Here is a 26,692-nt window from a genome sequence, read left to right on the forward strand (position 1 = left end):
CTGGTTTCTAAATGGAAACATATTACAGTGATTTCCTGAATAGAGCACCGAGTGAGGTTAAGTAATACCAAGGTTATAATATTAACCAGAAGAAACAAAGAAAAATCCAAGTCTCAGTTGACCATCCAATCCTTAGTTTCTTTTTATGCTCCTACTGTAAATTATTTACAAAGGGCACAGCAGTACTAGTTCACAGACAGCCCGTCAGGTGTAAGCCTTTATGTTTAAATCTTTGGTAGCTTCTTTAACTATCTAAATAGAATATATTGCTTTTGATACTCTTGTATCACAAGCAGTCCTCAATACTGCATGGGACTTGGCATATCCCCTACAATTAATCTAAAATGCATTTGTCATCTAAATCTGGATTTCACAGCACAGATTTTATGTGTTTAGTCATAAAAATATATGCAGACTTATAAAGAATTATGTATGAATGAGTACAATAGAACTAGGTTCTCAGTTTCTGGCTTAAATATATAGTTGGGCAAATAACAAGAATACTGATAACAACATTAACAATCTTAATGAGGGAAGAGCTTTGCATAGAACTAAATGCAAATACCTTGGCTGGATAAATTCGTAACTGTTCAAATCTGTGGCTAACTATATCTGTACTAATTGCTTTTCCCAGCTGTATTTGTAGCAGTAAAAAAAAAAAGTTTTCTGAAAGGGAGCACCGATGTTGTGTTCATTCTTGCACTGAAACTTCATTATGCCTGCAGTCCGCTCCTGACAAACTGTTGAAAATGAGCTCTGAACACCTGATAAATAGGGTTAATAATTTTTAACAATACTGCATCTGTAACAGCAGCACTGTCAGGCTGGTGCTGCAACAGCGTAAAGCATTTGAAGAAGGGAATGCGAGTACAGTGAAGTCGGAATAGTAATTCTTATTTTTATGCTCGAAACGCTGATTTAATCACTGGTTTTCTCCATTAAACTACTTTATATCGACATCTTTTATTTTTCTGTCCTTTAAAGGTGGTAAATATGATTGCCGTTTTATCCATTTTTGTTATAAATGAAACAGACTTCAGAGTGTTTGGCTGTGCATCAGTTGTTGGAATGCTGCCATACACTAATGCAGACTCCCCACTGTGAGCCCAGTGAAGAATTATACTTTGATTCACCAGATTGTATTAAATAGTCCAGCTGTTGGGATTTGAAAGATAGTTACCTCCAAAGTGAAATAAAAATGAACTTGGCATTTACGGCTTTGACCATTTTTATAGAGTTGGGCAATCAGCTTTTCAGAGGTAGCACTTTTAAAAATAACCCTCTTCTGGTTACACTGCTTTATAAAGTTTAATTTGCTGTAACATTTAAAATACCCCACCTTGTGTTTTCTGGAATGATTGGCAACTTTTGCATAAAATAAGCATTATTTTCCTTATGAAATCACTAGCTTCTGATGATAATCAAATGAGTCTGAAACTGTATCTATTAGCACCAATTTCTGCATTAATTAACTTATACCAAAGTTCTAATGTTAGAGACAATGCTTGTAATTAAAGCTTGAACATGGAATTCCATTTGTTATATCCAGTGCTTCAGTAGCAAGCTGAGTAAATTCTTTCTGAAACGGAAAGTGCAGCAACTGTTGTTTCTGTGATTATTTATTCGTTTTTAACCTGTACATTTACTCTCTCCCCATCAGGTGGGAGCCAGTACATTCTCCGCCCCGTGCTCTAATTGTTGAGTGGGGTGACCTCTTTTTTCTTTGTCATTTTCTCCAGGACAAAGACTGTCACAATAAAGGGCGGTTCATAGCAGATGGATCCAGTAGCTGAATTTCTTTCTCTGGCCTCCAGTTGATTCCACTTTTTCCTTTCAAGGGTGTTATCGTAGCAGGATGGAAGGCTGCTCCTTATGAGTAAGCATGAAAAATTAAAAAAAGGAAAAGAAGAAAAAGAATTAAAAAAAGGCTGCAGACTAGCAAATGCAGTTGCATTCAGCAGCGGTACAGTTAGGCTGCCTGGGAGAGCGGATCCACGCGCCTGCCGCTGCGTAGGACCTTCCTGCACTAAGGGGTTTTGCCCCTGCCCAGCGTGGGGGTTGTAGCTGTATCGGCGTGGACATCTGCCCCGCGTCCACGCTGCTGTGTGAGGCCCTGCCTGAAGATGGGCCCAGTGCCTCTCCGAGCGCGGCTGGTTGCGTGCCCCCGGCGAGGGGCCAGCAGGCTGGCCAGGAGAGCCGGCGGGGGAGGCCAAGCCCCTGCCCACGCAGCGGCGTCAGGGCGGCACGGGAAGTGCCCCGTCCCTGCCTTGGCCGCTCCCGCTTCCCCAGTCTTTGCCTGGTTCTCTGCTGGGGCGTTCAAGCTAATCTAAGGATTTGCCTGCACGTTTTCAACACTAGTACAAAGCTTTTGAATATAGAGAAGTGCTTTTAGCGTTTCTAGCGTGTTGCCAGCCTCGACAAATAACCCCGGTGTCTCTGACCTTTCCTTCCTCTCTCCCCACGCAGAGGGCTGTTTATCGGCGCGGATCCCTGCGCTGTGAGCGATCAAGATGTAACCCCATTGCTGCAGTACAGAACGTGGGTCTAACGCCCTCTGTACTTCAGCGCATCCAGTCGGTGAATTCTCAGAAATCGTTGGTGCTTGCTCCCAGTGAGACCACTAGCAGCCTGTTGGTGCCGAGCCACAGCGGCAAATCTGGTTACGCTGCCTCTGCCTCCCGGTTGTACGGAGGAGTGTGGCACAGTGGAAGCCCCATGCAAGCTGCTCTGGGGTGGAGGTGTGGAGAAGCAGCCACGTTCTCTGTCCAGGCTGCAGGCTGTTAGCCTACAGCCCGCAGGAACTGGCAGCATTTTCTCTGAGTGCAACGGCTCTGTTGGACATGGGGGAACCCAAATCCGGATCTGAGATGAGCAGAGAGAAAACAAATTCTCAAAGACTATCTTTAAACCGATCCTTTTGTAGTCTAAGGATTTTTTTCAGTGCTTTGTGAGTTCATTTTTCCTGTTAAGTGTCTTCCACGGCTAGCTTAACAAGGGATTCAGGAGGGGTAATGCGACTGTTGCATTTTGTGCGCTACTATCTGTGTGTAACGGCTGTTAAATCTATAAATCTACTTACTGGTTCAGGAGACCTGTCCTGATCATACATGCCACTAGTAATAGAAATGCTTTTCTGTATATTTATATTCCTTCTTTTAAATGTGTGAGCTGTTACCCATATTCATATATTTATTCTTTTTTCCTTTAGATCAACTAGTCATACAGAATTTAGAAGAGAAGCTTCTAGCAATGAAAAAGAGACAGAATCCGTTGTAGTTTTAGATCCTGTTTCCACCAGTGGGGATCAGATGCCCAACACCACTCTGAATCAGAACAAAATGAAGGAAGAAAAAAACAAGCCACTGTATAAAGAAACTAACGCTGAGAAAATAAAAGAAACAGACAGTTCTAACTGTTAATTGTTATTCTGAAAGGCTGTAACTTTTGGGAATCATTGTCTGGACGTGTACGTTGCTTAGGTGTGTCACTAGGGGCTACAGTCTGTACTCCAAACAGTTTTCAATGATATAGATTGAAATGGTCTTTTGTATGCGGTTCAGTTACATGCATTAAAGTGTTAAATAACTATGTATCACTCAAAAACCCCCTCCCATTTTAATTTAGCAGGTACAGTTATTATTTTCTTAGATGGTGTCAGTTGCCTTTACTTAAAAACTGTTTTTGAAAAGGCTTTTTTAATTACTCTTTCACTGAGAAGAATGCCTTGTTAAAAGGTCCACTCTGCAGCTTGCCAGCAGCCCCTCGCACCCCTCTTGAATCGGGCAGGTTTGGGTTAGACCCTGTGAAGGTGATAACGCACACATCAGCTTTAGTATGGGAGGTATTACTAATTATTAAAAAATCGGTCTTTAGACACATTGCTTTAAAAACATTTTGGTATCTGCTTCAAGCCAGATCTTTTAGGTCTCCTTACTGCTGTCTCCACACACGCTTTCTGGAGGAAATTAAAAGCACAAGCATAACACGTCTGTCTGCTGCAGGTTCTCCAGCAGACAGGTAGCCCAAAGACTTGAAAAGCAGAGGCAGTGCAGCATGTCGTCTAACGATAGCCAGAGTCCGTAGCTCGTGGGTCGAGACTGGTGCTCTCATTTGGATGAAAAGCTTTTCAGAGGACTCACCTCCTGGTTTTTGTTTCCATGACGCAGCCAGGTTTGGAACTGCTGCAACTGGAGCCTGCATTTACTGCTGAAAAAAACCAAAACAACTTCTTCCAGGCTCCCATGAGCACGGACTACATCTGGGACTCGGTCATTCTGGGATTGCAGGTTATTTGGAATCAACGTTTTGCGAACTGCCAGCTGAAAGCTCGCAGCACAAACAAATAAGCCTTTGCTTTGACCCAGGTACACGCTGGTGGCATTGATGTCTCTGTTAGGTAACACTTTAGATGTCTGTATTTGCGAACACAAATCCCAGTTTCCCTCAGCCCTTATTTCCTACGAAGACAGTGAGATAGGTACGTAAGTGATTTGCTCCACTGCCAATTCACATTCCACTGTAGCCTCTTTTTAAACTGAACACAGTATCTCATTCTTTTATAACGCACGAACAAATGTAATCAGGGATTTACCTAAAGATTGGTGTACCTGAAATCGAGTGGTCAAGTACCTGAATGCACTTGGATTATTTTTAATTTAATGATTTGAAACAATGATAGTGTTGAAGGATGAATGTTCTGAGTTTGTTGGTTTGGCTCTGCATGCAACTGTCTGGTGCTTTTCCTAAAAATAAAATGATAGTAACGAGTGTGGTAGTTTCACATCTTTTTGGTGTTTTTTGCATGTTTGCTAAGAAGGTCTTGGGCTTGATCTAATTGCTGAACTACATATAATTCCTACACTGGAGGAAATTTGTCTCATTGATATCTGCATTTCTGGGGGGCATGTGGTTCTGGTGGTGAATCTTTCACTTAGGTGGCTGTTACACTGAATTTCAAATGCAACATTTTATATATGTCTTTTTCCTCAAATTACTGCTGCTGTATTGTATGTTCCAATTTTCAAATTATACAACCTCCAGAAGTTTTTTAAGAAGCATTTCAAACTGTTTGTTACCTAGGACATAAATTATTTATTTCTCTTTTCACTGTTGCTTATTAAAAAGACTCCTGACAAGTTTCCCAGACCTTGTGAAATTGACTTGTTACTCCCTGCCTCTGACTGAAGCGAGCTTCTTAGTGATGCCAATTACAGCTTTGTGCCCTACATTTGGGGTTTGCACTGATGCACTTGTGTTGATAGCGAGCTAGAACTGGAGCAAAATTTCCCTTGTAGGCTAGATCTAAGAGCAGCATTGAGGGTGCGTGGGGGGATGGAGCCACATAACAGTCAAGGCCTTTGTGTTTTGTAAAATGTTTTTTTTCTACTGTTTGTCAATAGCTTGCTCTTTGTAGGGAGAGAGATTTCCACTTTCCCAAAACAAACATTTAGTTTTGGACTTAACACAGAGGTATTTATTTGGTCAATTTGTAAATACAGCACAGAATTCTGTGGCATTTTCAAACTATAGCCGCTGCTCAGTTAACTTGGTTTCAGCTGAAAACGATGGTCTCCTGGGAAAAAAGCAGCTAGTATTTGAATGCTTTTTAAAATGTTTGCTGAAGGGCTTGAAAATAAATGGATTAAGGACTAGTTAAGATATGAGTTTCTTACTAGTTGTTGTTTTAAAAAAAATTAACCAAAAGTTAATGTTGACAACTCAGGTCAGTGTGTTATTTGCTGGGAGCTGAGCAGGCAGGCTGCGAACCTGCAGGGCTGGCGGGCAGAGCTGTGGAGGCGACGGCTCTGGCTTTGGGGGGAGGAGGTACATCAGAAAGCTGTTTTTCTGGCTGTGATTCTTCAGCAAAAGCAATAAATTTGAGATTTGCTTCACCTGAAATAGAAGAGAAAAATGAAACTCATTCTTATGTTTGCTGTAATCTGGTTTCTTGTAATGTTCTCTGGTGCACTCAGATTTTTTTAAAATGCCGCCTGATGCTTACAAGAGTCTCTAAACACCTCTAAAGCCTGGCCCTTAGGAACAAAGGAGCACCAGGCCTGTGTGTTGATTACAGGATCAGGGCACGGTGCGCAGCAGCTGGAGCCGGAGTATTTATTGGATTCCCTTCCTCACTAACCATCTCGCCCTGCTGTCCTTTTTTTGAGTCTTCCTCTGCACCTCCACCCCCGCCTGTAACAACTTCACGTAAGCACACGTTCAGGCGTTGCTTCTGTAACTAACGCTTCACCTCTCTCTCCCCCGCTGTTGTTCCCCGTTCTGTGATGCTCCTCTTCCCTAACCTCACCTCCCAACTCCCCGTTTTGCCACAGACACGCAGTGCCCACCCCATCCCCGAACACGCCTCAGCTGCGCGTTACTGGCATGGGAAGGCCAGCCTGCCCTTCAGCTTGCAAGTGGCTCAGCGCATTGTCCCGGTGAATCCAGCGGCTGAAGCGCAGCGTCAGCACCGGGGCTGCGCTTAGGCCAAGAGTTACTTCTGTGCAACCCGCATCGCTCGCGGGGCGAGGAGCCGCGGGTGGCTGTGGGCACGGTGCTGCTGGGCCCAGCTGTACGCCCCATTCAGTCGCTCCTGGGGGGACTCCTGAGGGGTCAGTGTCACCCCCCCGTCTGTGAGCCACTTACAGAGCCCTCCACTTGCAGCCCTCCAGCGTATTCCATAGCTCGCGGCCCAGCCAAATGAAGAGTTTGGTATGCAGCTCAGACATCCTCTCTCAGTATTTCCCCGCTGTTGATTTAGTTACTGGATTTTATTTCTGCTAAACGATTAATGACATCGGGAATTGTTGCTATTTCATTTCATGAGATACAGGTCTAAATATTTGTCAAACTCAAGCTCTTTTGTTTAGACTATACCATTTGAATAGGGAATATATTAATACTGCTGAGGCAGTTAAAATTCATAGTTCTATAATTATCTGTCTTGTTTTTGAAAAGTGCATTCTGTGAAACTACCTTCTCAGCAAAAAAGAATTTCTGTCCATGTTCCTATTATTTAACAATGATTATATATGAGCAAGGGGGAGATTTTGAAAACTCAGAATATTTTCAATAAAAAACGTTTTTAAAATGAAAACTTTGTTCTATAGTGTGCATGTCAAGTGCTGCTATCCAATGTATAGAACACTGAAAATTATTAGACAAGAGGGTAAAATGACTGAAGTCTCCTTCATGTTTCCTTTTCTGAGGCATAATAATTCTTGCAAACCCTTTCCTTCCTTTCTTCCTCTCCTTGTCTCTCTGCTTCCCCTTCAGACTGTATGCCTTTATTCTGTCTTGATTGATACCTGAGCAAGTGAGAATTGGCTCTAATGAACTGTTAAGCATTTAACAGTGTAGCCTATAGTGTAAAAAGAAGATGCAGCCCCCGAAATGATACGTGTGGCTAAGGCTGAATGTGCATCATCACTTCGTTTTTTCTTGGGTTTTATTTAGTGCTTACCCGTGCAACTGTAGCTTTCCAAATACATTCTGCTGGAGATGTAACACACAAAAGAGGGTTGTGAAATGAAGGTTTGTTAGCAATATATGTTTAGGGGCTCAAGGGAGGTGGGGTTTTTGGGCTAAAATTCTGGTTTGGCAGCTTTTCGACGTGTTATATGCATGGTTTTTTGTTTTGTTCCTTTTGCACTGTAGGCTTCAAGACGCCAACCAATTAATTCTGGAAAAAAGCTTAATGTAGGCTACTCCTCAAGAAGGGGTCTATTTTAACATTCAGTAAACAGATAATCCATTAGGACAACAATATACATTGTGGCAAGTGCTATCCTAGGTTTTTTTGTCAGTGCTTATTTATAGTCTTTTGATTTCCCTTCCCTCCTGTGGTGCAGTTTCAATCATTCTCCCTCCAATCTTTGTTCTCGTATTCATTGCAAGCTGAAAACAAAGTAAGAAAGAAGCTCATACGTAGCGTTCCATTCTTGGCCAGTTCTTCCTCTATAGCAAGAAGGCGGTTGTATTTGGTCACCCTTTCTCCGCGGGAAAGACCTCCCAACTTGATAAACCTGGCACCCAGTCCAACAGCCTCAAACGAGAAAGTGCGTATTTTAAAACTACACAGTTTGGGAAGTGAAGTCATTCTTAATTGTTAAATACGGTATCCTACTTCTAATTTAACACTCTTTCTACAGATAAAAACCCTCCTCTATTTAGAAATTAAATCTCTTAATAAAAGATTTGTCAGATGCAAACAGTAATTTTCACTGGCGTATGAAATGAAATTTTATTTGCAAATGGAGCTTTAATACAAAAAGATTAAATGTATTAGTATTAAGAATTTTTTCCTAAAATATTATTACTACTCAGAAATGTTTTAAGTAACTCACATTTTTTAATAAACTAATGCAACCAAATAGATCATACACATTTTTGAATATACTCCCTGCTTTGGCAAATTTCCTGTGTGTTCTCTTTAAACTCAAAGATAAACTTGTGGAGAAAAAAAAAAGTAACTCTCTAGAAAAAGCCCATTTTGTAAAACGTTGTTTCTTTCTCAAGCAGAAACAGGCTTTCTCCTTAAAATATAGTTCGTGTTAAAAGCAGTGTTTTGGCAATTCTGCAATTGAACAGCTTTCAATACTTACCAGATCCACAAGGCTGTCATCAGAAGATTCTCTATCTGGACTTCCTAATATGGTAATATGTCTTTGACCTATATATAATGGAAGTGTAAAACCTTCATTAGTGTATATTTTATGTATTCAACACAGAAATTGTTTGGAGTTCTCATTCTTTTTTACCCTTGGGCTATCTAAGCTTAAATACAAACAGGAGTAAAACCAATGAAACCCATCTCATAAAAATGTAAACTGTATTAGTTTGCTAGGTTAACATTACATTTTATTTTCAGCATGGATAAGGGAATATCTAACATCCTATCCTAATTTCTGTCCCTCGCTGATCTGGCTGGTAACACGTTCTACAGGCTAGGAGGCTGTTCTGTTTATTTTAAATGTGCTCCTTACTATAGTAATGATTTTTCTTCACTGTAAAAGAAGCGTTTACCATCCTGACTGAATGAAATCTTTAAGATGCTATTTACTCGCTTTGAGATGGTGATTCTGGGCTCTTTGAAGGAATAAGGAAGGAACTTAGATATGTTAAATTTGTTCACCTATCCCTTGGGTATAAACATGAATACAGACAAATTGATACAAAGAGAAATCTCACATATGAAACTGCAGAAGTTCTTAGTAGTGTTACCACAAAGGCTCAATAATATGTAGTCAATAATTATGTAAACTGCAATTTTAAACATTTTGGTCTTGTTTGGATTTCTTAATTATTAATACTAGTATTAGTAAAAATTCAGATTACTCAGCTACATCTTTTTTTTTATTTTGTTCACTTCTGATATCTAACTGTATGAGACTTAGCTGCAGTGTCAAAGGGCACCCATATTCAAACCGTCCACAGTGTATTAATTTACTATAGTTGAAGCCTTGGATGCTGTTTTAAGCTCCTGAACAGGAATTTGGGAATCAAAACATGAATTTTAGTTTCTTCTGACAAGGGCTTGCTAAATCAGAAGTGGCATTAATTTAATAAAAACGTGTAATATTTACAGGTGTCACAACACTACTTATTGACTTGTAGGGTTTGAAAGTCAGCCTTTCCCCCTCCCCTACTCACCATCTAGAAGTCCAGTAAGTTCTATGAGGTCTGATACCTTGGTTTGGTTAATATATTTCAGGACAACACCACTGCACATTGGTATGTTTATGTTTTGGTCAATTTTAAGTTTGGAAATATATGTGGCAGCATCTTCAGCAATCAGGTAACATTTGGAACCCAGAGCATAACATATGTTACTCCATTGTTGTCTGTCCTGCATAAACAATCAAGTAAATAATTGAAGTTAAAAAACCTAAACTGAATGAAAACCCTAATTGAGGAGGTAAAAAACAAAACAAAACAAAACAAAAATTATTTAATCCTAAAGATACCCTTCATATTAACATATTATATTTTATACTGTTTTTAAAATCTGTCTACTTAAGAAGAACATACCATTTTACTTGGATTTCAGGATTTTGCTAGAAAACATAAATTCTAATCTGGAATTAATCAAAGCTAGTTGCATACAAGTATAGTTTAAAATATTTCAAATTAAATTAACTGTAGGATTTTGCAGTTTTGATTTATTTCCTGAAATGTATTCTATTCTAATGTAATATAAATTTATTTTCTATTGTTTTATTCTGGGGATTAATTCTTGTGTTAATATTTTAAATGTCTTAATATTTGTTTGAATATAAAATAATGAAACAAGAGGCAGTCATAGACTCAGTGACATATATCAAGTCAGGAGGATCAGAGCTGTAAGACTGACCCAGAGGGAACAGCAGAATACAACAGTCTTTCCAGCAGAGCTCCATTTTTTAGGGTCTTTGTTTCTTGATTTTAATGCACTGTCCACATGGTACTGAGATTTAAGGACAAAAAAAGGAAAAGGATATGTAAATAATTTGAAAGAACAAATTTTAAAATTAATTTGCTTGCTTTGTGTCCATAGAATGCAAAGTTCTCACATTAAAAACATTACTTTTCCAATTAATAATTCCGTCAGTAATAATTCTTGGTCTGTGGATCAGACAGACTTTTGTACCTATGTAGTTGCAATCTGTGCAAGGGTCCATTCCTGTAAGGATTTCAAGCTTGCATGTAAACGAAAATGAAGTTTTTGACATCTGAACAAATGTTCAAACTTAAGCACAAAAGTGGTCTGCTGTCTGGCAATGAATTGTGGAATTGGTACCAGGGCTAATCCTCAAGGACCTGATTATCTGTGGCAAAGGTGTGGCATGGGTAAACTTTGTAGATTTGTGAGGAGGGAGGAGGAGGAGGAGGAGGAGGAGAGGCATTTCCCTTATCTGTACTTATCTGTACAATTATCTGTTGTAATTCACCAGCAGATTTCCATACTGCAAGTATGCTCCTTTGTAAGAATTCTCAAAGAATTCTGCAGCCCTGGCAGCAGTGGGGAATAATCTGCTGTTTTGGAACATGGGTAATTCAGAGTCACACTGAAACAGCACAGGGAGGCAAGGCTGATTTGAGCGAGCTAACAATAAACACATACTAGAAAAATGAACTTTTAAAGTTCCAGTTAAGAACAAAATCAGATGGATTTTGCAGCTCATCTGTTTTAGAATTATTGATTCAGGCACTGGGCAGATTGACAAAGACAATGTCACTTTGCTTCCACCTTCAATCACGGTCTTCCTGTTTTGTTCATGAAAACAAACCCCATATATTTTACAGAAGATAAAGGCTGCAGTTTGACAGCAAGAGATATTTATTAAGTTTTGCAACTGCAGAATCTAGGTCTGCAATTGTAGGTTCTGCTACAATTAAGTTTTTAGCATGGAAACTTAATGTATAAATGCTAATATGTAAGGTTATGCAATCTGTTTCTTTCATCCATCTATAACTCCATAACATGCTTAATAGTATTCTACTTTATTGTTGTAATATATTTGCCACACTAAATTAACTCCTCTAACTTTGATCACAGTGGTAAATACATGGTATTTTACTACCACTTAAAAAATTCTGCCGAGCAGTGCTGCCAGTGACAGGTTTGTTCATGCTTTGAGTGTCAATCTCAATCATGAAGAATAGCAGCAATAATTTTTTTGAGTGATTTTAAGGAATATATAAAAATGTCCAAATTTTAGCTTCTTCCTTATAATACAATACAGTGTCAGTCATATATCACTCAAATGTTATAACTTGTTTTTATAACTTGAACTATTTGTTTATGTAAGAAGGAAAACTTAATAGTGCTTTAGCAAGTAGAATCAGAAAAAAAGCATTTTCTTGTAACTCTCTAAATATTTGTACTAACCGTATTCTGTTCATGCCAGGATTATCTTGTTAGGAATTATGTCAAAAGTATAGAAAACTTTAGTTATTGTCAATTACAGATATGCAAATGAATTGTTAAATACATTTTTATAGTGATATTTTTGAGCTTAAAGACTCCAAAACCAGAAGCTTCATGTTTTATGTGTTTTGTAAAAATGTGAAAAGGGACTGTACTGTGGTATCTTACCTCTTTTCTTAAGGGATCTATTAATGCAATAATAAAAGGAAATTTATTAATCAGTTCCACATATATGTCAACCATTTCCTCAGGACTTTTGAATGTTCCAGTGAGTATTTCATATTTACCTTTAACCTAGAAAGTAAAGTAAAAAGCATAAAAGATAAGGAAATAATACTTCGAAAGCCAGAGTATAAGGAAAGCATACAGATCTTGTGACACCAGGTTCTCTATTAAGGCAGCAGATTGTGTTCTTCAATAAGCACACAGTCACTTGGCTGCTGTATGGCTAAGCGCTCAGCACATTGTGATGGAAAAACTCTGCCTGAAGTAACAGTGGGTTCCAGTGGGCTTGTGCCAAAGTCTCTGAAAGATGCCACTCCCAAAATCAGGGAGACCTATTTCAGCATTTTCTAGGCAACACTGTCAGTTTTACACTGCCAGTTTTATTTATGAATAAAGTTAGCAATGATTGACATATTTACGCAGTATTGCATGAAAACCCTCACTTTTCATTTCCAAAAAAAGTTCACGATTTTTGTCCTCGTTTTCATAAAGAAAATACTGCTAGGGGAAAGGAGTGCCCCCTCAGTGCTCAAAAACAAGATGCTGCTTTTCCTTACCTCTTTCCTCTTAAAAAAAAACAAGAAAAAAATACTTTAAGACTAGTCTCATCATTACAGAATGCACAAACCACAGCACACAATTATGGGCACACTGTCAGACTGTGCCAGAATACCCACTGCTTTAGTGACTATAACACTTCAATAACAGAATGTTGCAGAATTACTGATAATTCATCTGTTAAGATTTTGCTCATTCTGGTATAGGATACAGATATCATAGGTTATCATGAAAGCAACTGATTTCACAGAAGATATTACTAATGGAAGCTTTGTCACTATAGTACACCCAAACACACAATATCTCATGAGATATTAAATGGAACAGGAAGTTTCTTTTTCTGCTTAGAGAGTCACCTGATGGATCTTGGAAGGAGGAGCAAGAACTTCAGCTGGAGATAAATAAACTTTGTCTAATACAAATATTGAAAAATAAGAGTTAAAAAATGAGTGTTGATACACAATGAGATGAATGTTAGTGGGTATACAAACATACCACAGAAAAACTACATGGAAAGGTCAAGGTAGTTGGAAGAAAACAACAGATGTAGTGTAATATAATGGTAAAATAAGCATCTAGTGGTGTGAAGGAGTTACAGAAGTATACTTGTGTAAATAACTTGTTCTTCATTTTTGAAAGCAAGGTGGATAGAAGATAATAATTTCATTTATACCTTGTGATAAAATGAAAAAAACCCCACAAAAACCAAACGCCAAACAAACCAGGATTTGTTGATTAATACTTTCATTCAAAATTGTCTGAGATGTTACACGAAATGAAGCTGGCTTGTTAAACAGGGCATGTAGTAGGTGTTTGCCCATTCAAACAGTTTGCTGTATTTGACACGCATTGATCTGAAAACTCTTATTAAATAAATAAACAGAGAAAAGGATTAAACCTGGCTGATGCAGGCAGGCTTATACTGTTTGAATGATTAAAGTTAAATCACGAAAGGAACCGAGATTCCTGTAGGCAGGTCACAAGCTGTAATGGGGGTCTGCCTTTGTCCAGTGAGCCTTATTCCACTCAAGGTGCACCACCAGTACGCTGGTGCAGCTGGGGAGGAGGAATACGTGCATTCTCACAGTTCCCACTGCATCAGGCTACCAGATGGATGTCTGCATGTCTTGTCCCCTTGTACCGACAATCCAGTAACACATCTGCTACGCTTGTAGGACTGATTCAACCATACCTTAAAAATGCAGAGACAATTCTTTTGCTCTGCTTGATTGTTACCTTTAAAAAATGGAGTTAGAAGCTTCTAGGTGAGTTTGCAATGTAATAAATTGCTAACAAGTAGCTACACTCCCTTTAAAACCCAACAAAATAGTTATTGAAAATAACTTACGTAATCCATTAATTCATGAGCAGCACAATTTATTGCTAAGTACATGTCTGTTCCTAGCTCCAAACCTAGATTGTTGCAAGCTGTTTGCATTAGGAGTAGCGGTTGTTCTAAATTATCGCATCCTGTTATTAGGCAACCTAAGTGTGATATTCTTTTTAAGGCTTGTGGCTGCAAGTAAAACAAAATTAATCACTTTATTTATACATATATATATATATAGCACATATATAATTTTTCACTGCCATTTCACTCTGCATTCGGTCATCAAAATACAAGACTCTTCTCAAAAATCGCATTGGCAATTCTAAGGACAATTCCCTATCAATAAGGGGTAATCAAGTGCTAATGAGTAGAGAGCTAATATAGTCATCAGTAACACATCTAGTAATGCAGTTCTTGCTCTTATATGGCCAGTACTGGCTTAAAAAAAGACTTCAAAGGCACTCTTAACAACCACTGTATTGTCATGGGTGCTATGTAAAAGTTTCCAGTGCTGTGGACCATCCCCTTGCCACAAAACCAGATTCTCCATTTTTAAACAGCTTTTACTCATTTATCCTCAACTACAACTTTGATATTGCCTCTATGGAGTACTGAAGAAACACTAGAATTTTTTAAGACTTCTAGGAGGAACACATTTCATAAAGAAGGAATACCTCTAGCACAACTGCATGGAGTTGTCTGCCTCAGTAACTGCGTTCCTAGACATAAGCCACAAGCAGAGTTGTATTGAGCAAATATTTCACCTGTCCTTCTGTTGTCATTTTTTTTTTTAAAGTTTTTCAAACACTAATTTTTAACTTTAAAGTCTGTGAATTTTGCATTATAAAGAATGACACTAAAAACTGCCCAGAAAGCAGCAGGATATAATCCTGGGTTAGACTGGAGAAGTCAATTGGAAAGCATTGGCTTTGACAAGAGTTGGAGAACTAACTACAGCAGACAGAACGCAGGCCTAGCTATAGGAGATATATGAATGTTCCTTCACAAAAAAATGTTAGGAAGAAAATCCAGGTCAAATTGTGAGATTATTTTGTAGCAATCTGCAAGGAGAGACAATCTATTTGACTTGTTGCTTTTCGAGCACTAAGCTGCAGCAATACACAGCAAGAAATGCTGCAGTCTTTGTGCATTTAACATGAGATAGAGGCTAAATCTGCATTTTTATGTGATCTTCAAGGCACCCATATGTTGTGCTTTGTTACATTCTATTAAAAGCATTGCTTATCTTTATAAAAACATTTTTTCTCTCTAGTCTTTACTTCTATAACCTAAACAAGTTCTTCTTCTTCACTGCCTACTTTGTCATTTTTTCTTCCCCCCCCAAAAAAAGTTCAAACTAACATTGTGCTTTTATCAGTTTAAATTTCAGTCCTACTACTATCTCCTTTAATTTTCCCCTATTGAAATAAATGGATTTTTTTTTCCCTGAGAATCTGATGCATTGTTTCCTTGTGCACATCTTAAGGAATTATTTTAACTCGCAATTGCAGTACATATTGTGATAAGAATATGGAAACTACGCACCAGAAAAAAACACTGGTCATCTGCTTAATGCTGATGAGTTTTGTTATTTAAGCACAAAAAAATAGAAAAAACTTTTGATCATCCTCTCTTTTGTACACACCACAACAGTAACAATTTTCACTTGATAATATTTAATTGTCTCAGAATGGAGAGCAAAACTAGCATCGCATTTCTATCCTACTATCTGGGAAATTCATTTATAGTAACTACCAGTTTTGAAGTGATTTTGAGTCATATAAAATAATGTCCTGTACACTACGGTGAGTGCTGCCCTTTAGCTACTGGTTCATACTTGCCATTATCTATAACCTCAAACAAGAACTAGAAACTTAATGCAGCATGATTAAGAGGAGAGTTATGCTCATGGAGTTAGGAAAGAGCACAATAGGCAAGTCTTACAGATAATAGTTTTATGGCCTACATGATCAAAAGGGCATGTTCTCTGCCGGTGCTACAGGCCTGCAAAATGCTCATTTGGATACTTTACTGGGATTTCTATACAAGAAAAATGACCAGATTCCAGAAGAATTTCCCCTTTCTGTTATTGTTCCACAGGAAGGGAAGGTATAGTCAGTGTAATCCAAGTTATTATGCAAAATATGAGCATTTGGAATATTTAAAGTCTTGCCTTGACCTTTCCAAAATGGTAATGTAGATTAATGATCCATTTCTTAAGAACATTTTGGTTCCCTGCTGTTGTTAATACCTTGCTGAAGGCTTAAAATGAAAATCTCTTTTCTTACCAGAGCTTTCTTCCCTGTATTATGTGCTCTGCCTTTCTTACTGTCTGCTAGTTGAGGACTGGTCTGTAGGGAGTGAAAGAAGAAAGAAATCAATTCCATGGAAAAGTGCAAAAATGACAGGGAGACATCAGAATTAAAAAAGAAAAAAAAAAAAAGTTGCCTGAATTTCAGTCTAAAGAGATTGCAAATATTTCTGTTAGGAAATAGCTTCTGTTTTGTCTTGAATACTAATCAGCACCTATCCAGTTTTATTTTGTGATGGTAACCCATTTCAAAGATCTATTTCTATGTGGGCATCACTCCAACCATCATTTGTTTTTTCAAAAGATTCTTACCTAGCCTATCAGAAAAACAGGGGATCTCAGAAATGAGAACCTAGACTCCATACTTGGAGAAACCCCACGACCTTGCTTTGCAAAAAGTATATGCCCATACTGAGATTGATACACTACTACAATAACAGTACCTTGAATAACGCGTGTTGTGGGTGTGTCAGACCTAGCAAGATCAGAACCCTATATTGTATATTCGCTGTGACACCATTCACTCCCAGTGTACTTCTTCAGGTAAACAGAAAGTCTTACTATGCTTACAACAATTTTTTATTCTATCTTCATTAATTTAATATCACCAAATGGCCAATGTTTTATTCATCTGTCAGAGAAACACATTTTCTGTTCTGTGCCTAAAGCCTGATAACAGGCTAAATGCTCCATGGTTAAGCTTAAAAAGACAATGCTATTAGAAAGACCAAATGGAGTACACTGCATTATCATTACACATTTTTATCATACCGTTTTGCCTGGAGGCTCCAACAGTCTCATCACTTCTTTCTGAATATCCAGAACTCTTTCTATGCCCTGAAATTAAACAATAGTAACCTTCAAAAGCAAGATAAATTATTTCATTTTAGCAGCTTAAATCAGAAGAGAGAGAACACTCACTCTAAATGCAGACCTTAATATAATTTTTTAAAGAAAAAATTAAAGACTTCCTTAACACAATCCCCCCACCCATAAAATGCAGTCAAGTGGCCAACAATAAAGGGTTAGTAGCAGTGGAATGAACAAGAATATTTGATTATGTTGCTGAATGGGATGGCAAGAAAAGTAGTCTCTTCCTCAAAAGGAACCCTTCCCAAATCTAACATGTAAGCTGGGTCTGTGTAATATCTGAGAAGTGGGAAGATGATGATCACTGTTCACAACTATGACTCCAAGACTTCCTAACTGGAAACTGACAAAATTGAATGTGTTTACCTTCAGAACATTTCCAGAAAGCAGGGAAAAAAAATCACTGTCTTCATTTTAAACAGGGAATGGAGGAACACTCCAATCAAATGAATCCATTGCTTATAACAGGAAACTCTCTTTCCTTTTCAGCTGAGTTAGTAAGTTTAATGCTAACTTCATAAACCACATTTCAGACTTTCTTAAACTGTGCCAGTAAAGGGATACTGAAGGGGGCAGAAGTCAGTCACAGCTGGCAACACACAACGCAAGAGGAATGGCTACATTTTTTGTACTGCAGCGAACAGCTTGCTGCTCTCCCATGAGCACTAGGAGGCATTATATCTTTGAAAGGTACAGAATTATCAACCTTATTAAGAGCTCTTGGTGACAATTCTAAAATGTTAAAGGAAAAAGAAAGAGAATCGAGCTCAGCTATTTGTTCAGGTCACCAGCACACAAAGTAGAAATCACAGCCCTAATGTAGGCATCTTGTGCAGATACATTCTTTAATGCAACACATGGCTAAAATAAAAGAGGTTGTTCCAGTCTGCCTCATCCATCCTTCTTGCTCATTGAATAGATTTTTTTCTGCTTTGTATTCCCTTCTATCTTCACAATTTTATTTTTAAAGCTATTTATTCCCAAAGATTTTAGGCTTTCTTGTGAATGTTACAAGTTTTGTTTTGTACACTCTATCACTCATCTGATATTATTTATAATCTACCAATGTAAATGCACATTTTAAACAAAATGAAAATCTCTTACTGTTGTGTAATACAATCAATGCACTGATTTTTTCCCTCTTAACTAACACATCCATTTTTAACTTCAAATCTTCACGTATATTCTTTTTAAATCTTCATCTATTTACTTCTTTTAATGTTCCCAGTGTTAGAATTCTGCACTAACATTTGTTAAAACTTTGGCCTTGCAACCAAACAAAAATGAAAAATACAGTTTGTAATGACTATATTGAAAAGATCTATATACTTATGTTATATAAAATCTATAAAATACATTCATAAAAATGAAAATGAAACAGTACCTGTTTGAGTGATAATTGAACTGGTGGTATAAGCATAACTTCTTTCACTAATTTCAGTTTTGCAGGCAAAATTTTTTCACAGTTCAACAGAGTAACCATTGGGAGTGGCAGAGTCATTTCTTTAGGTGAATCCTGTAATTGGGAGTACCACGTGAAAATAAAAATGTTAAAAACCAGAGTAATTTCTTATATATCTTAATTATGGCACAAGGTTCAAAGACTGCTACAGGCAATGGTCTTAAGGGTTTTCTCTATGATGTGTATTTAATACCACTGTCACAATAGACTACTGGCTTCAGAATTCTAGAATAATTGTAATGACTGGGATAAAATAAAGAAAATTGCAAGTGTCACATGTACCTGATCATGTTTCAGCAGTGCAATATGTAGGTACAATGGGATATGGCTAATGGTGGCAGCAGCCTTAGCTATAGCAAGGGACGTCCCCCCAATGGCTAAGCTGCCACAGAGCACTGATTCCCATGGCTCTGCAGGTGGGATCCTTCTCTCTGCAACTGCCACCTTCTTCCCTGCAAGACAGTAATAGCTAAATATTTTCTTGGTTTAAAACATGTGCTTTATGTATCACAGTTATATGAGTAAATATGATATTGTCATTTCAGTATCTACTCACTGTATTACAAAAGAATCGTTCTTTTTTTCTTAATCTTGTCAGTTGTTTTACACAAAATGACTTTACAAGTAAGCAAAGCATCTGTCCTCACTCTGGTTTCAAATGTATTTCAAATCCATTTCTTTTACAGATATTTCAAGCACTGAAATATGTATTTTTATTTATCTATGTTTATATGCAGTAATGTGATATAATTTTTCAGGTTCCTTTCATAAGCATGATTTCAGTATTCTTTATCATCCTCCTTGTATGCTCTGCTTTTGCATAAACAACTTGGAAGATCACATTATAACCTGATGCAAAGTACACATACTTGTTTTCTTCTAATAATGAGTATGTAAAAAATTTAGGCCTATTACTGTTGAATTTTCCAATGAGAAAACAGGTCTTTTAAATATTCCATATGTGTAGCCTTGTCAAAATTTCAAAATAACCTATCCTCCTTCCAGATAAGTGGAGTAACTTTTGCCAAAATGCTTGAAAACCAGCAGTGCCCACTAACATATTTATTGCCTACAGTGCTTACATGAACATGAACAGTAAGCACCCATCTGAAACCAAAATAAGTGGTCTGATTCTTGAGAACCATATGCATTGGGGGCTTTTTGGTAAATCTGACCAACTACTTTGGTTCCTAATGGGAGCGCCATACGAGTTTTGATTTCAACAAAATATAAATACTACAGGATATGACTGATATTTAAATAGGACCTTAATTGGATATGCAGATTAGATTCTACCTCGTTTGCATACTACACACAGATTCTATACCTCATAAATTGAGGATGAAGAGCTACATACGTAAGACAAGAGTAATCCACCAATGAGCATCTCTTAACAAACTGCAGTGTTCTGCAGAGATCCTTTACACCATGCTACTTTGTAACCCGCATAAATTACACCACAGATGCTACCCCTGAAAGCACCTGCTACTGGGAGTCACCACCTCTTAGTGGTCTCCTGTAACAAGAAATAGCTTTATTATCATTGGATCCTAATAGTCAGGTATAGATTCTAACAATAACATTACAGTCAAATTCACAATCAAGCACAAAGAAAACACAATCAGTGAAAACAAGTAATATATCTGTATCAACAGAAGCTTGTCTAAAAGTATACAACGTGATGGTATTTGGATAGACCTGACAACTGCAGATGTTACATTTCAGGTCGAAGGTGAATTTACTGTGCACATATCTGACATATTAATTGTGAGGTTTTACTCATAGTATATGACAGCTGAAACTAAACTAGGAAGAAATAATAATTTGCCAAAATTTTCTGCCCTTCCAATAAATAGTAACAAATCTTGTTTTTATTAAGGTAATGCATATATGAAGGTAACGTATGGTGCTTTTTTGCTTTGGTGGTGGGGGGTTTTTTTGGCCATGTATACTTACTGTGTTTCTCTACTCTCACACCATTTTTTCCTTTAGTTGGACTGCTTGCTTATTTCTTTTTACTCTGAATTGCCCATCAGTCCCACCTCATCCCTTTCCTTCTTTCTCTTTTGCTTTTCACCTTATTCCTCCTTTTCTCGGTGTTAGCAAGAAACTTCCCTTCCTCCCGCTTTCCATTCTTTTCAACTTCTATCTTAATTCTATCTCCATTCTCCTGTTCAGTTCTGTGATTCCCTTTTCTTTCCCTATCTTTTTAATTTTTATTCTTCATTTGCATCCTCCTCCATTCTTATTCCCCTCACTCTGAAAAGTAATAACCTCCTGTCTAAGCCAACTGTAAAACAAAGGCAGAAACTGTTCAACCAATGCATGTGAATGATTAGAAAACTCTGTATTTTCCCCTGTCTCATTTCTGCAGGAGAACCTGCTGTGATCAGAAAGATTTAGGAGAAAGTAACCAAACCCTTTGAACATAAGACACTGTGTCATGTGTTCGGAAGTATTCAGTGTCCACAGAACATTTCAGAAAGTATTTTAGCACCTTTGTCAATATCTGTGTTGCAGAAGATATTAAAATCAAATAAAGTAAAACCTGGTTTTGCTGTCTTTTTTTCCCCAGGTAGTGCTGTTGCTGACGGAGTGCATGAAGTAAGGGTAAGAGTGGCTTCTGCTACTTCTTCTTGTTGCTTTTGGATTTCTTTCTTTTCTTCTACTTTTTTTGAGAAGTATTCACTGAGGGAAAGGGCATAAAGATTACTGGCTCAAAGCATTTTTAGACATGAGACAAGTAGACACAGAATGCAGCAGGCTAAAGAATATGCTAAGAGGTGAATTAAGGGCATCTTTGAGTTTCTGCCATAGACTCGTGTGAAGCTGGATAAGTCAATAAATGACATTATTTTTTGGTAGTCACCTGCAGCATTAGTTAAACAAACAGACCCACAACCAAGTATTATAAACCTTAACACATGCTTTTCACATCACACTGGTTTGAAAGTCAGCTCTGAGCTGACAGTCTTAGCGTGAAGGATGTATTTGCTTTGCATGGGTAGTAATGGACCCTGTCGTAACTTCATCACACCCAACAGCCTGGCCCAGGTTGCTAATCCAATAGGCCAGTTGTACACTGCTTATCTAAGTGCCTGCAAGCTCAGAAGTGGATGATTTTCGATTACATGCATGAACTGGAAACTTCCTACATGGGTGGCAGTCACCCAATTCAGGCAAACCAAGTATGTAAGATATATAAAGTAATATAAACAATGCATTAAAGTCTTACTTAGATTCACTTCAGTTGGAAGAATTTCTTTCCAATTGAGTCCTTATTCCCTTCATCAAGGTTTCCCCAAAGCTAACGCATGTGGAAGGCAATTAGGTCTGTTTGCTACAGTCTGTGTTAAGTGTGGCAGCCCTACCCGTACCCCTCCAGCTAAGTGTAGCTCCCCTCAGCAGTGAAGTTGAAAGAAACACTTTCAGGCTACATTACTACTTCTAGGATGAAGAAAGCCACAATGTTGCCAGGTAGCTCCTCTAACGTTACTGTAAAAATACATTCAGGTACATCTGCGATACTTTTAACCTACACCCTTTTTTCTTTTAACAACCACACACATTTCTTTGAATGGCCATTCTTTTTTACTCTGGGATGCTCCCAAGAAGAAATATTTGCATGAAAAAAATAAACATGGATGTTTACTGCAGAAACTGTGTTTCCAAATAAACTAGTTGCCCCAAGTAAAAAGCCTTTTGGATCAGCTTGCTCAGAAAGAAAACTCCATCAAAACCTGAAAATTGTATGTATATACATGTTTTCTGTGGATTAGCTCAGTGCAGAAGACAAGACACACAAGCCTTTCGTACCACTTTTGTTCTGCAGTGCAATGCACAGAAGTGAACTTGGAATTTGAAAAAAATCCCCACTTAATGAAACTGGCACTGAATGAGTTTCTTAAATGAAGCCTTTAACTCATGAATGTGTTCAGGCATTGTTTTCTTAGAGACCCCTATTTTCGCATCCCATGTATGAAAACTTGTGAAAAAACACACAATTTTCAAATTGTAATTATGAAACCATCAGTCAATAATATAGTGCAATGTATCTGAGATAGACATCACATCCCAAAAATATATAGAAAAATCATAGTAGGAAACATTGAATATTTAATATATTTTTTTACTTACAATATAAACTAACAGTGTATATTTCAAATGCAATAATTTACATAATATGCAAGACATACCCAAGCATCTTATCAACCTCACACTGGTCAGTAGGCTTCAAGTTTTTGAACATTGTGTTCAGCGATTCATTGACCCATTCCACAGCAGTGTTAACAGAGTCATTTCTTTCTTTCTCATCAGCTTCAGTTGTTTCAGATAAGGGATTTTCAGGTATTTGAGAATGAGAAGACATTACAATAGAACAAATTTTCTGCAAGAAAATGTAAAAAGGCTTAAAACACTCTTTAATTTCTAACTTGGAAATGTCATTTGCTAGACTAAGAATTATATGTCCTTACCAACTCTACAAGTATCTATGTCCAAATCTAATGTTTGCTCCATGTACTTATCTTTTTTCATCCAGCACCTTCTTTCTAGTCTCTTATACTTAGTAATCACAAATGTTATTCAAGTTTCTTGACCTAAATTATAACTACTTAGGCAAAAACCTCCTGGCAGATCTGCTTTACGCATATATTTTGTTATCAGAACAGAATGGGGTAATTTTGAAGACCATACAGTCATCAGGACATCTTCTGTTGAAGCTGTTGGTAGACTTTTACCATGATTCAGCAGCAGTCATTCTTAATGCCATTCCTCATGATCAGTTACATTTTGTCTTACCTAGGTAACGAACTTATCTTTCTGTACTGCTGAAGAAAAATACTTCAGAAAATTCAATGAAACCATCATTTAAAAATATCACAGAGTTGCCTGCATTAATAGTATTAATTTTATATACTGTGTACCTATGAAGTTATATTTAATTCAAGAATGAAGTGAACCATAGTTTAACCAAGGGAAAGTAGAAATAATTACACAATAGCTAGAGTTGCAACGACAGTGTCTAGAATATTTCAGGTTGGGGGAGAGATGGCAATGCACCATCAATTTTGCACTGCAGGTGCTAGATGAATATGTTTGACTTAACCATTGCCCACATCAGCCTATTAGCTTAGTGTAAAAATGTACCTTCATCTTTACTGTGATTTTCACCTGTACTATATTTTTCTGAAACACTGTCATACAAACAGAAATAGAAGGATCTGAAAATAAAGAAAAAAGTAAAAGGAACATGAACTTACAGGGCTAGATATAGAGTGTAAGGAAAAGCTACATGATCACTAAGACCGACAAAAATTTAATATACAAAGATGCACTGTCACATCCCACTAACAAAATAAAAAGTAGTATTGCCTAATTCACGGAAAATAAAGGTTTTAGAGTTGCTGCCACTGTCTAACTTTTCATGACTTTTTTTCTAAGTTACAACACTCAACTGTTGAGTTACGGGGTTTCATCTCCTTTCACTAAAGATGACAAATAAAACATTCCTTAGGATGCGAGCAGAATAGTACTTCTCCCTGATACTGAGAGATTTAATAAATGTAATAATTTATTTTTTAATTAAAAGAAATAAGCCAGGAAGAAGCAGCTCATACCTTCTCATAGTTTTTAACTGTACAATATACTTCCACTTCTAATGTTGGCTGACCAACTCCATCAAGAACTTTTCTTCCAACTAATCTGCATATTACTGGAGCTTTTGAAAATTTAGAAAAGTAGTTAGCCTTAAATGAAAGAGAAAGAACTTTATTAAAGTCAATTTCTATGCAAAATGCTTTTATTCCATTAAATATATTTCAATCAAATCCACCATTGAGCAAATCCATTTATATGTTCCAGGGTTCAAAATACTTCTGTTACACTGCACATTTACTTCTATATTATCTGCTTAAGAATGAGATTCCAGGGAACAGATCCAATTCCTATCTGAGCATGGTAGTCCAAAGCCACATGTGAAATGCTACACATAAAATTTTGTATGTGCTGCAGACAGGGAAAAACAAAAAGTATTTTCAAAATATACTCCTTGCTTACAGAAAGTACTTAATGTCCCAGATATCTAATAATGTTTCAAGGTTGCTTCATCAAATATATGTACAGTTGCTCATGTGTCTCAGCACTCAACCAATGCAGCATTAAAGATCTTAATAGCAGAAGATTAATTTGGAAGGCAGAGCAGCTTGTCAGCAAGCTTCTCAGTAACAATGATAAGCACTCCTCTCTTACAGAACATGCTTGCTGTAAAGATATTTACCACAATGACCAAACTCTCCTGACTAGAAATGTTGCTTTTGTTGGACAGAACTGAGCTAAGACTAGCACAAATTTCAGGAGTTGCAGGTATGCCACACTTAGTAACAAGACACAAGGCAACTGATGCAGCTAGGGGTCACTACTCCATGGGAAATCTGGGGGTTTAGGTTAGCAAGCTTTGACCCCTGTGAAACAGGTGAAAAGCTAGACTTCTGGCAGGCAGAGTTCTCGTACTTCTTCCAACACAGTCTTTAACAGGCCTGTTGAACTGTCATCATTCAACTATAAGAATATATTTGGGGGTCTGTATTTAATAAACACTGATGTTGCTTTAAAAAAAGGATTAAGGTGCTGCCTAAGGGTTACTACATATTCCCCTACTAGTTTCATTCTTTAGTCTGGTATCAGAGATGGTCACCAAACAATGACTTACCAAATGGGAAAACTAGGAAACACAGCTAGCTACATAGAGAAGGAACATCGAACACCAAGCAAATCAAGAACAGTTCTAGTCCCAACTGGTGATGGCAAAACACTTGGGAGATGGGGAATGATGTAATATGTAATGAAATGTTTCATTTCCACTGCCACTTTCACATCAAAGAACGTACTAGATATTTTATTCCCGCCCCCCCCCCCCCCCCCCCCCCCCCCCCCCCCAAGTTGCTCACTATTAGTGTTGGCAATTCCGGTATCACCACTAATAGAGGTTTCATTAGGACTCCTGTCTACAGTATTTTCCCAACTGGGATCAGATAAGGTCTGAATCCTTTCCACTTCCATGAGGCCCATTTGCTGTTAAGGAACAGCTGCAGTGTGAATAGCACTGTCTCTTGTTGCCACTGGGCTGACACATCACCATGCTGAACAGCAGTTTTGTAAGGGACATCCATCTGTGCCCTCCGAAGGCAACATACCTTGGTTTTGTGTCCAGACAAGCAACCAGCACAGAACAAAAAGTCCTGCCGCTGCGGGAATGTATCTGGCCCAGTGTCAAAAGTGCCACTGGCCACGAACACAAAACCATGGCGGTCCTTGCCTGAGTCAGCGGGAATTTATTTAACTGTAACCACAGAGACGTCAAGCTCTTCGAATCAGTCTGTGTGAGGTTTGTCAGACCCTCGGGGCGAGCAGGCGGCGGTGGGCGGGCAGTACCGCACCGGCCTGCGGGTACGCCCGGAAGCTGAGGGGGCTGCGGGGCGTCCACGGGCGCCTGGGGAGCGCCACACGGCCGCCTCCCCCCCACCGCTGTTCCTCGGCCCTGAATCGGCGCCAGGAAGGTCCCTGCCCGCCGAGGGGAGCCCCCTCCGGCCCCTCTCCCCCCGCCGGGGGGCAGCGGTCCCTCAGCCCGGCGCTGGGGGGTCTCCCTCAGGAGGAGCCGGGGCGGCCGCCTGCGGGCTGCTCCCCCTCCCCACGCTACCAGCTCCCCGTAGAGATCCGCGGGGCGCAGGGGGAAGAGGGCGTTGAGCGCGTCCTCCACCCGCTGTTGTACTCGGTGGCCTCGGTAGTACTCCACCGCCTCCTGCCGCAGCTCCCGGAGCCGCCGCCGCTCCTCCTGCTGCCGCCGCCCGCCGGCCTCCATCGCGGGGCCGAGGGGGCTGCGGGTCCGGGCTGGCGGCTGGGCAATGGCGGCCGCCCGTGCTCTCGCGAGAGCCGCCCCTCCCGCGCCCAGCCCCGCTGGTGCCTCAGGGCGGGAGATCCGTTCCCTCAGAGCGCCGCCGGTCCTCTCGGGGTGCCAGAGCTCCCCGGTAAATG

General features: G+C 38.8%; 2 protein-coding genes across 3 annotated transcripts in view; one reads left to right on the forward strand and one right to left on the reverse strand.

Annotated features, from left to right (window-relative positions):
- SHTN1 (shootin 1) overlaps nucleotides 1–5,143 on the forward strand; it is a 70,770-nt gene extending 65,627 nt beyond the window's left edge. For both annotated transcript variants that reach the window (XM_056352012.1, XM_056352013.1), the window contains exon 17: nucleotides 3,209–5,143. In XM_056352012.1, coding sequence (XP_056207987.1) covers nucleotides 3,209–3,419 — 211 coding nt within the window. In that variant the 3' untranslated portion in view covers nucleotides 3,420–5,143. The remainder of the gene's footprint in view (nucleotides 1–3,208) is intronic.
- Nucleotides 5,144–5,445: 302 nt separating this feature from the next.
- Nucleotides 5,446–26,564, reverse strand: ENO4 (enolase 4). Its single transcript, XM_056352011.1, is given in 15 exon segments — nucleotides 5,446–5,817; nucleotides 5,819–5,892; nucleotides 7,924–8,041; nucleotides 8,601–8,668; nucleotides 9,649–9,844; nucleotides 12,074–12,199; nucleotides 14,037–14,204; nucleotides 16,307–16,369; nucleotides 17,101–17,166; nucleotides 18,584–18,715; nucleotides 18,944–19,113; nucleotides 21,210–21,349; nucleotides 22,858–23,048; nucleotides 24,280–24,408; nucleotides 26,358–26,564. Coding segments are annotated over 15 exon segments (1,902 nt in total). The 5' UTR covers nucleotides 26,520–26,564; the 3' UTR covers nucleotides 5,446–5,718.
- Between the last annotated feature and the right edge of the window lie 128 nt (nucleotides 26,565–26,692).

This window comes from Falco biarmicus, chromosome 9, assembly GCF_023638135.1.
Source record: "Falco biarmicus isolate bFalBia1 chromosome 9, bFalBia1.pri, whole genome shotgun sequence".
NCBI classification, from domain to species: domain Eukaryota; kingdom Metazoa; phylum Chordata; class Aves; order Falconiformes; family Falconidae; genus Falco; species Falco biarmicus.